The 11,271-nt window shown below is 37.4% G+C and overlaps 1 protein-coding gene across 1 annotated transcript; it reads right to left on the bottom strand.

The window, feature by feature from the left end:
* Positions 1-6,270: 6,270 nt before the first annotated feature.
* On the bottom strand, positions 6,271-11,040 carry LOC149221355 (uncharacterized). Its single transcript, XM_089382960.1, has 3 exons — positions 6,969-11,040; positions 6,783-6,875; positions 6,271-6,611 (listed from the first exon to the last, which is right to left on the bottom strand). The coding sequence occupies exons 1-3, from the start codon at positions 7,095-7,097 to the stop codon at positions 6,414-6,416; spliced, it is 420 nt and encodes a 139-aa protein (XP_089239086.1). The 5' UTR covers positions 7,098-11,040; the 3' UTR covers positions 6,271-6,413.
* Positions 11,041-11,271: the final 231 nt, after the last annotated feature.

Genomic DNA, 11,271 nt, shown 5'->3' with positions numbered 1-11,271 from the left:
AAGAGGAAGGCTTCCCATTTCAAATCAAATTCTCCTCATGGAGGGAAGAAGGGTGACATGTATAAAGTAAGATGCTTTAATTGTCATAAGATGGGACATTATGCGACTAATTTCCCATCGAAGAAGTCCAAGAAGGGATCCTCGGAAGGACTGGAGGGTGAGGAATTAGCCTCTCAGTTTGAAATGGACTTTACCCTCATCACATGCATGGTGTCATCGATGATGGGTTGTGTCTGGTATCTTGCCACTGGATCCTCATTCCACATGACTAGTTATAAAAATTTATTCAGTGCCTTGGAGGAGAAAGACCTTAAGATGTGCATAGAGATGGGTGACGATGGAAGGTATAGTGTTTCAGGAGTGGGCACGGTTGCTTTTAAGAGGGAGCATGCAGCTCCTTTCACCTTGACAAATGTGATGTATGTGCCTGGACTGAAGAAGAACTTGGTATCAGTCACGACATTGAAGGACAAAGGCTACGATGTTATCTTCAGTAAAGGAAAGGTATTCCTAAGACACATAGCCATGGGTCAGACCAAGAGGATAGGGATTCAGATGAAGAATCTCTATAAACTAGAGGTAGATGATTGTGCAGCATTGAGTACGAAAGAAGAATTGGTGCAACGGCAAGACATTGGCAAGTTGTGGCACAGGAGGTTGGGCCATTTGCATCATGAGGCTTTGAAGATAATGCAACAAATATCTACAAGACTTCCCAAAGGTAAACTTGAACAAGTTGAGACATGCAAAGGTTGTACCTTGGGAAAGTACACCAAGTCTTCCTTCCATTATCAAGACAGTCGAGCAGAGGATATCTTAGAGCGATTTCATATTGATTTGTGTGGACCATTCTCGATGGCATCCACAGCAAAGAAAAGGTATTATGTCATTTTCATTGATGACTATTCTCGTAAATGCTAGATTTATTTCATGCAAAAGAAGGACCAAACTTTCACAAAGTTTTGTGAGTTCAAAGCCTTGCTCAAGAAAGAGTCAGGGAAGAAGATTAAAGCCTTGAGAAGCAACAATGGTGGAGAATATGTCTCTCAAGAGTCTATGGACTTTTGTGCAGTGGAAGGAATTAAACGAGAGTTGACGGCACCCCATAACCCATAGCAAAATGGGGTGGACGAGAGGAAGAACAGAACTATTGGAGGGGCAGCATGGGCAATATTACATGACCAAGGCCTACCACTTCACTTGTGGGTTGAGGTATGCAACACAACGGTGTATTTGTAGAATAGAAGCCCAGATTGCATAGTTGGGATGAAGACACCAGAGGAAGCTTTCTCCAGTAAGAGACCAGATGTGGGTCACTTCAGGATATTTGGCTCATCGGTAGTATACTAATACACCTCACAACTATCAGGTGTACTTTCCTACCAGTCGGAGAACAGTGGTTTGCAAAGATCTCAACTTTGATGAGCAAAAGGCCATGCGAGTTTCCCTTGAGAGGGAGCGCCAACTACAGGTTGTGGAGGAACTATTGGTTCCTAAGGAGGAGGAGCCTCAGATTGATGTGGAGTAAGCGCATGCAGAGGTTCCATGAGTGGAGATATCCACTCAAGCAAAGTCTTCTAGAGATGGACAGAAGCGCACAAGAGAAGCTGATAGATTTTTGGAGGATGCGAGAGAGAATGTGGGAGCACCATCTTCTCAGTGCGGAGAGAGGAGGTCACTTGAGAGGTACACCAGATACATGGCCCTTGTTGGGGAATGTATTGAGACCAAGCCATCTTCCTTTGAGGAAGCAGTGCAGTAGCCGATTTGGGTTGATGCTATGGTGGAGGAGTATGACTCCATAGTTTGTAGTAGTGTTTGGGACGTGGTTCTGAGACCAGAGAAAAAGTCAGTTGTGAGTTCCCATTGGCTTTACAAGGTAAAGCAAGATGCTGATGGTAGTGTGAAGAAGCATAAGGCAATATTTGTTGCCCGTGGCTTTTCATAGGTCGAGGGGATTGAATATGATGAGAATTTTGAACTTGTCACAGCGTACTCATCTATCAGATCTATGTTGGCACTATTAGCACAAATGGGTTGGAAGATCCATCAGATGGATGTGAATGCTGCATTCCTCAATGGCCAGATTGAGGAAGAGGTGTACATAGAGCAGTCGAAAGGTTTTGAGACCTTAGATCAGCAGTCGCATGTGTGCCGACTCAAGATAGTGTTGTACGAGCTGAAGCAAGAACCTCGTGCTTGGTACTCCAGGATAGACAACTACGTCACCAGGTTGGGCTTCACAAAGAGTGAAGCGGATGCGATCCTGTACCACATCGTGGTGAAAGGTAAGCTGTTGATCATCGTACTTTATTTTGATGATCTCATATTGATTGGTGATGATTAGTTGATCATGTCTTGCAAGGAGGACCTTGCAAGAGAATTCGAAATGAAAGACACGGGTCTCATGCATTACTTCCTTACCATGGAAGTGTGGCAGAAGGATGGGGAGTTGTTTGTGTCTCAAGGTAAGTATGCCAACGAGATACTCAGGAGATTCCACTACATGGAGAAGTTCAAGCCCATGCAGACTCCTCTAGCAGGTAACTGGAGGAAGGAGGTTGCTACTTCAAGAGAAGTGGTAGAGGCTACTGTGTATAGGCAGCTTGTGGGTTCACTGTGTACTTAATGAACACACAACCAGATTTGTGCTATGCGGTGAACCAACTGAGTTAAGCAATGGTTTAGCCTACCAAGATGTTTTGGAAGGCGGAAAAGAATGTATTGAGATACCTCAGAGGCACATCTCAGTATGGATTATGCTACAGACAGATAGAGGGAGTGAAGCTACAAGGCTTCACTGATGCAGATTGGGCAGAGAGTCCACCAAATTGGCAAAGCACATCAAGAGGGATTTTCAACCTTGGTTCAGTGGCAGTTTCTTGGTGCAACAGGAAACAAAGCTCGATTTCACTCAACTCAGCAGAGGTAGAATACATGGCTGCAAGTCATGTAGCATATGACGCCATCTGGATGCAGAAAATCCTAGCTGGTTTGTTTGATCAGAGGATGGATCCAATTGTGATCTATTATGATAATCAGAGTTGTATCAAACTCTCTAAGAATCCAGTATTTCATGATAGGTCCAAGCATATCGACATCTGGTATCATCATCTCAGAGACTGTGTAGTGAGGAGGATCATGTTGCTACATTATATTTCAAAAGAGGAGCAAGATGCTGATATTTTCAGAAAGGCATTGTCAAAGTGTAAATTCGAGTTCCATAGAGACAGGATCGAGGTGGCAGATAATCCCTTTCTTGTTAAGAGGGAGTGTTGAAAAATGGCAATAAGAATATTCCAATTTAATTTGTCCTTGAATTAAATTTTGAATTAAAATTGAATTTAGTCTTAACCGCTACTTGTAAATAATTAATTAATTTATTTTAAATTAATTAATTGGAGAAATTCAAGTTAGAAGTCTTTCTGAAGTCATGCAAGAGTTATCCCTTAGATTAAGGAGATAAGATTGAGTTATATTTGAGTTGTAATTAGTTAACCTAGTTTACTGAGTTAAGTCCAGTTAAATTAGTTCCAAACTATTTGCGGAACTAACAGTGAGTTAACAGTTAGTTGATGCATTAATGCACTCAACTAGTGCTGCTCTAGTTAACTGAAGATTCCCTCATCAAAAACTCATGCATGTCTATTCTGAGAAAGTCCTAGTTGAGATTAATGTTTAGGGACAATGTATTATCCGTTGCATGTGTTTTCTCATGGATAAAACTCATGCATGCAGTCAAGGATTCATCCTTGAGGATTGCGCAGTTTTGAAGGTTGGTTTTTCCACTTGGTAATAGGCTAATCATCCACAAGGAAGACCATAAGGAAATAGGAGCTTGGAGGGCAGAGAGGAAGGCTGGAGAGAAGACAAGATTACCTATGAGCATCTGTGAGGATTGCACTGAGAGCTAGCTAGTTGTGAGATCTAAGGTTTTGTATAATTCCTATGTATTTCCACCACGTATGATAATACAATAGTGTGGGGTTTTATCTGAGACTTTCCCCAAAGTATTTTCATGTGTGTTGTGCCATTGATTCTTCTTCTTCTGGCTATATTGTTCAGCTCGATCTTTAAGCTTCCGCAAATTGATAGTAGAAGTAGGTTATAATATTCTGCTTTGATTTATATTGCATTATCGGGTTAACCTATCACAAATTTTCCACATTAACTCCACCTTATAAATTAAATAGCTGGTAAATGTAAATAGGTATCAATCCATATAATCATTAAAACACTTATTAGCATGAAAAAACTTCATGATCCATTTCGCTTTAAACACATATATATTAAAAAAACATGTAACAAGATTCTTAACTATTCAAATTCACCTCCACTTTAGCATGAAGATATTTGTAAATAGGATCGATTATAATACAATCTGCCATTACTATGGATTTTGAATAACCACTACAACAAAACCAGCGATTTGCGCCAGATTTAGCGCCAGATTTTAGTGCATTTTTTTTGTAATTGTGATGAGCAACCTGGCGCTAAATCTGGCTCTATTGTACAATTTTTAAAGCGTCCTTTTTTGCACCTGATTTTGCATCCTTTTTCACGCTAGATTTTGCATCATTTTTTACACCAAACTATGCATCATTTTTTGCGTCAAATTTTGAACCAAGATTTGCATCTTATTTTATGACAGGTTTTGCTTCTAGTTTTGTGTCATTTTTTGCATCTATTTTTCATTCTCTTTTGCTTCCTATTTTGTGTCATTCTTTGCTCCCATTTTTGCACCATCATTTGCATCAAGTTTACACTGTATTTTGAATCCAATTTAACGTCTTTTTATGCATCCATTTTGTATCAGTTTTTGCATCTAGTCTTACGCCAGATTTTGTATCTAGTCTTACACTAGTTTTTGCTTCTATTTTTGCACCAGCTTTGGTGCCTATCTTTGCACCATGTGTTGAATTTGATTTAGCACCAAATTTTGCATCCATTTTTGTGCCCATTTTTGCATCTTTTTTTGGACCATTTTTTACATCCACATTTACGTTTGATTTGTCTCCATTTTTCCCATCTCATTTTGCACCATATTTTGCGTCATTTGTTTCATCCAATTTTGCATCATTTTTAACACCATCTCTTGCATCTAATGTTACATCATTTTGAGCATCCAAATTTGCATTTATATTTGCATCTTATGTTGAGTCATGTGTTGTGTCCACCTTTGCATCTTATTTTGTGTCTAATGGTACATTCAATGTAGAGCCATTTTTTACGTCTAATTTTGTATTTGTTTTTGCACCAAGTTTTGCATCCAATTTTAAGATATGTTATGCCGCTTTTTGCACCATTTTTTTGTGTCTACTTGTGTCCAATGTTGCACCATTATTTACACCGACTTTTTCATCCAATTTTGCATTTTTTTGGTGTCTAGTTTTACATCGTTTTCACCATCCAAATTTGCATCTTTTTTTGCCTCATTTTGTGTCCACATTTGCATATAATTTTGTGTCTGAGTTCGAGCCTAAATTTGCATGAGATTAGGAATCATTTTTTACATCCAATATGGCATCCTTGGTTTCACCTTTTTTTCAGCCCCATTTTGCATCATGTTTTATGTCTTTTCTTACATCTTTTTTTTTTTTCCTTTTTTGCACCCAAGTTTGCATCCCAAATTTACACCATTATTTGCATCATCATTTGGCATATTAATTTGTAACATTTTTTTGCTTCTTTTTAACACTCAACTTTGCATCTTATTTTACATCTAGTTGTTGTCTTTTTTTGCATCTAATTTGGTGCCCATTTATGTGTCCTTGTTTTTGCCCAATTTGATATCCTTTTGTATGCCATGTTTTGTTCCCTTCTTTGTGTCAACTATTGCACAATTTTTCACTTCTAATTTAAAACACTTTGTATGTCAATTGTTTGCATTTTGTATTAATTCCTAGTTTAACATCCAATTTTACTTTCAATTTTGCATCCATGGTTACATCCGCATTTGACTTCTTATATAGAGTATATTTTTCTTTACATATATGACCCCCTTTATAGATTCATAGTGAAATATATGATAGTTTCTAAATATCATTAAAGCAGATATCACAATTCAAAATCATTTGTAAAGAAATTTAAGAGAAATTGACAACATCCATCCAAAAAAATAACAATGTGTCATTAACAATTTTCAAAACATGTATAAAATAGCAACATAATACTAATAAAATCAGTATTATTTTTAATCAAAACAAGTAAAATTCAAATATGATTAAGAAATCAAAATATTCATGAATATCGTTATTCTACGATAAATTAACAACATACATAAATCAAACTCATCGTATGATTACAAAATCAAAATGTCTCATTGATATAGGGTAAATTCACAACACCCATCTAAACATAACAATGTCATTCTACACAATAATTTCTTCATAAAAAACAATGCATGTGCATGCCTAGCTACCACCACCAAGATCATCCTCATGATCATCTTGACCATCCTCATTACTCTGATCCACATCATCACCAACACCGCAACTATCATCATCATCTCCTCCTTCACCACCATCATCCTCATCCTCATCCTCATCATCTCCTGATATATGTTGAACATAATTTGGATCATCGTCTTGGCAATCATTACCTATAGCATTCTGACAAAAAAATCAATATTACATGTTAGTATTAATTACATAACACAACGCATGTTTTTGTTATACAATGTTAACCATAAAATGAGGTAAGATATAATATCTAATAGTACTAAAAAATAAAATGAAAATATGGTTTAAAAGTATATTGGAAATCCAACTAAGATTACATACCATAGAGTCCATCCAAACAACAAATTCAACCCATCTCTTTTGCTGCAGCACCTCCTTTTCCAAATGATTTGGAGGTCTTCCATATTTTAGTTCCTATCAATCAGTAAATAGGGAGAAATTAGATAACAATGACTTTCTTCTAGTACAAAATTTATTAAAAAAATATCACATGTTTAATATACTTACAAAGGTTGTTATCAGTGCTTTTAAACCTTTCTGGCCACTACGATGAGTGACTTTTGTCTTGGTTAACCTCGCCTTGGATGCCTTGTCCTTAAACATAAACCAATTCAATTTATTTTCACACAAATACATGTCTAAGATACTTATAAGTATTAATACATTCTAAATAATGTTTAATGAAAAATTCAATACCTGAATGCTCTCATTGCCGGCTTTTCTTTGTGCATCCAACTTCTCATATGATTTTACAAGTTCTTTCCATACTTTAAAATGTATGTCAATAGGTCTTTGTTTCAGTCTTTGATCTTGAGGCATTTTTTTAATTTTTCTTGTTTGGTTAAAAATTTTGGTTAAAAAAAACCGAACAAGTAATTCACATCAATGGCATGGGGACTCTATGGATATGTGTAAAAAAATGGCTATAAAGAAAACATCCAAAAAACATATGAGCTCTCCCTTTGATGGTCACTTGGGGCATATGGCTGGAAAGGAACAACTCCATTTTCGAAAATCAAGGACAATCCTTTCTCAAAGTCCTTCCTAATATTTGCTCCAAATGTCTTAAAATGAAAAACAAAATTCAAACATCATCCTTAAACATCTCCCTTAAATATAATATTGGACCATAAATTCTTCACTTTTATTGTTATCGGCTCTGGAATGATTTTTCTATATGCAATTATATAATGAAATATGCGTGCACTAATGAAAAAACATTGAGTTTCATTTTTCATAATCACAAACAATGAAAAAAGAATCACACGTAACTAGCATCATTTTGGAAATTTTATATTTATTAAAAATCTTTAACATGTTTTCCTCCCATATCTCATAAAAAGGTGTGAAATTTTTTATATACTCTCCAATAAGCACTACAACAAAACCAGCGATTTGGAGGTTTTACACTAAGTTTTTCAACATCGAGCTTACTAGGGCTTGCACCACCGGGGTTATTAGTAAGAATCTCATGAGGTTTGCATAGCCATGATTATTAGAATCAAAATAGTAGGATTTGCACTAAAAAACAGTTCATAGAGCTTTCCTGCTGGGGAGAAAATCACAAGTTCAACTTCTGTAGTGCAGAGCACCGAGAGCTCGTAAGCTTTCTTCAGCAATCCACCTACGTTTGGAAAATGTAGCCTGCCTGTTGGCGATGTTCTCAATCCTCTTCCTCTGCATCTTTCCCCTCACTATTCTTGTATGTCCTCTTTCGTTTTTCCCTCCAAACAAACCCTCTCAAATTGAGAAAGCAGAACAACTCACTCGATGAGAATCCGAATCCAATTATCGCTTCTAACAATAACCCAATACGATACCAGAAGTGATTACACAAAACCTCATTGACTCTTCATTTGTTTGGAAAAGAGCCAAGCATATACTTCTGACGAGGGTTTCCGTCTCAAGTCTGGCTCGCAGGACGTCGCTTAGTCAATTGCGAGAAAAGTTTTCCACTTGCCTGTCACATACGGTTTGTCACACTATATATTAAAATAAGGTTGATCATACTAACAATAAGGTTGTATAGTTTAAAAAGAGGGCTCTCCTGACTGCATTTGGTTGGTTTATAGAAAAGATTGCTGGAATGTGTAATGTGAATGCTCTGCTAACTATTTTTTAAGCATTTGGAAGTATTAAAACCCCCTAGGATAATTAATGTAAGACCTGTTAATTAATGTGTAAAGATGGCTATTGTCCTTGGGCTACCTTAGCTGTTCGTGTTTAGTGATCTATGGTATTATGACTCCTCAAGTCACTATTAAACCATGAGAACCATGCCCAGGCAGACTAGTGTGACATTGTGGATGAGAACCAAAACTAGACTCCTATAACCTCCTTTTTCATCCTTTAAATTGCAGAATTAACTGACTGTTCTAGTAATCGTTCTTGAGCACCTGAAGATGTGCACCCTAAATAATAAGAATAATACCCTGTAACATATGAATAGTCCATCCTGTGCATGTAGGATATGCACATGAGGTCCAATAAAATCACTAACCAGAATACCAAGTGTTATTAAAGCCTCTACAGGTTGATATATATGAATGTTACAGTGTGCAGGAGTATGATTCAATTCCATACGAAAATACAAAACATCTGATAGGATTTCCTTATACCTCATAGGCAAACAACCATTGTCCCTTCTATAGATGAGCAGAATAAGTGCTTGGTTCTCTACACTAAATAAAGACAAAGTATAGTACTTATTGCTGACAAAATAGGATTTAAATCGCGGTTCAATTGCTTGACATTCAGCTGGTCACAGAATTGTAGAGTGCATAATCGTAAGTGATGTTGCGAGCCTCATTGCTCAAAGTCTAAGGGTCTTGCGAGCCATAATCACAGCCATGTATGGCATATCTTGTAATTATGGCATTTTATGAGGTCAATTCTTGTGAAGACATTTCAGTTTATAATAAATTTTGCACCTCAACAGAGTTTTGGCAAGACCTGGCTGAGCTAGGACATCAACAACACAGCTGATATGAATGACATAATCTAGCCTCAAGAGGGAGCCTCTTTTGTTTCATCACTCTAACAATCTATGAAGTGGTGGAAAGCATAACAACTTCCCCTTGAATATGACACCTAAACTGAGTACAAATCCTAAATGATGCAGCCCTTGGTGCATGTCTCTCAAAGTATCGATATTTCAAATGTTGAAAGCTCTTGTGCCCATTTGATATGCATTCGATTGCAGTTCCCCTGAAGAAAGAATCTTATAAAGGTGAGGCCATGGCCAATATGTTAGCCATATCCATTGGAGTTGCCATTGCTTGACAACTTTAGTGTGATCAGTCCCACCATGATTCACATGGGCTTCTACTCAACACTGGCTCTTGCTATTGTAAGAGTCTTCAAGCTCGTTGAACCCATAGTATTGATAAGTGTATTCTTTGGGTCTCTGGTTTTCAAATTCTGCCTATGTTTTCCTCTCAGTATCATTATTTCAAATGCTGAAAGCTCTAATTCCCATTGTTGTGTATTTGATTGTGGTTTCCCTAAAGAAAGAAGCTTATAAAGGTGAGCCCAAGGCCAATATGTTGGCCATATCCATTGGAGTTACTATTTCAGCTTATGGGGAGGCCAAGATGAATGCATGGGAGGTGATTCTCCAGTTAAGTGCAGTTGCATGTGAGACTACCCAATTGGTTCTCATACAAATTCCACGAACATCAAAAGGGATTAAGTTGAATCCCATCACATCTTTGTTGCTCCTTGTTGCCTTGTTTTTCTCAGCACCCCCTGGGCCTTAGTAGAATACCCATTTCTGATAATCAGGGTCTCTTCCTTTGATTTGGATTACATGACATTTCTGCTTGTGCCTTGGCTCTTAATCTTGCAGTGTTTCTTCTGATAGGAAAGACTTCAGCCTTGACTATGAATGTTGCTGGTCTTGTCAAGGACTGGCTGCTCATAACATAATCTTTGTCTGTAATAAATGAAAAGGTTACAGTCATAAACTTGAGTGGGTGTGGACTGGCTTTTCTCGCTGTCTGTTACTATAATCATTTGAAACTTCAAGCTCCCAAGTCCAATGACAACCAACCAAAGTACCTCAGCAGTGCAGCTGATGCCAATGATGAAGGAGAAGGTTTGATAATGACGAGTGGGAGATTCTCAATCAGAGATTCAGAACCAGTAGAGAAAAATCAAACTCAAGCTTCAGGATTAGGTATTTAGATCATTAATATTGTCTTGTGCTAGAGATTACTGTTCTTGGATTGGCTCCTCTATGCCCAGATTTATTTGCAGGGAACAGGCCAGTCATTCACAGTGAAGAAGATAATGACAAGATTAGTGTATAATGATGGACAAGATGGTGCCATGGTGCCAACCTAAATCTCAAGTAAGGAGACATCTGTTCATCAATTTGTCAAGAAGCATGGCCTACAATTCAATTGCTCTAAGCCTATCACTTCTTCCACCTGTCAAATAAATTGTTTCCTGTTTGTTTAGTTGACTATGGTTCTAATAAATATACTATTGTTTGATGTAAAAAGACAAAACAAAACAAAAAATATGGAAAGTTGTGACCCCATTTTCTAACTACAAATTGAAATCGGATTACCATAGTGACCACCTCTGCTTATTGGAATCAAAAAGGGGGTGGGTTATGCACAATCCTCCGTATCATTTGCTATTACCAGAGATAATTAAAGCCACCCTAAACTCAGGTCTTAACTATGCTGATAGGGTGTTTGGGGAGGGGGATCCCTTACCAACCCACTATAATCTGCACAAAAGCATCCTAAGAACATATGCAAAATCAACCCTTCAATGAAATGATCCAAGAATATAGGTACTC

Source organism: Pinus tabuliformis, chromosome Q (genome assembly GCF_031772625.1).
Source record: "Pinus tabuliformis cultivar Carrire ecotype Pingquan chromosome Q, CPIR1, whole genome shotgun sequence".
Taxonomy (NCBI): Eukaryota; Viridiplantae; Streptophyta; class Pinopsida; order Pinales; family Pinaceae; genus Pinus; species Pinus tabuliformis.
This window is presented reverse-complemented; position numbering and strand designations above follow the sequence as displayed.

What these genes read in the sequence shown, in the direction of transcription:
- LOC149221355 (XM_089382960.1), bottom strand. Translation starts at nt 7,097, where the DNA reads ATGTATTTGTGTGAAAATAAATTGAATTGGTTTATGTTTAAGGACAAG. An exon ending in AAGCACTGATAACAACCTTT is followed by an intron (nt 6,876 to 6,968) that starts GTAAGTATATTA and finishes ACTGATTGATAG; the next exon opens with GAACTAAAATATGGAAGACC. An exon ending in TTGTTTGGATGGACTCTATG is followed by an intron (nt 6,612 to 6,782) that starts GTATGTAATCTT and finishes TTTTTTTGTCAG; the next exon opens with AATGCTATAGGTAATGATTG.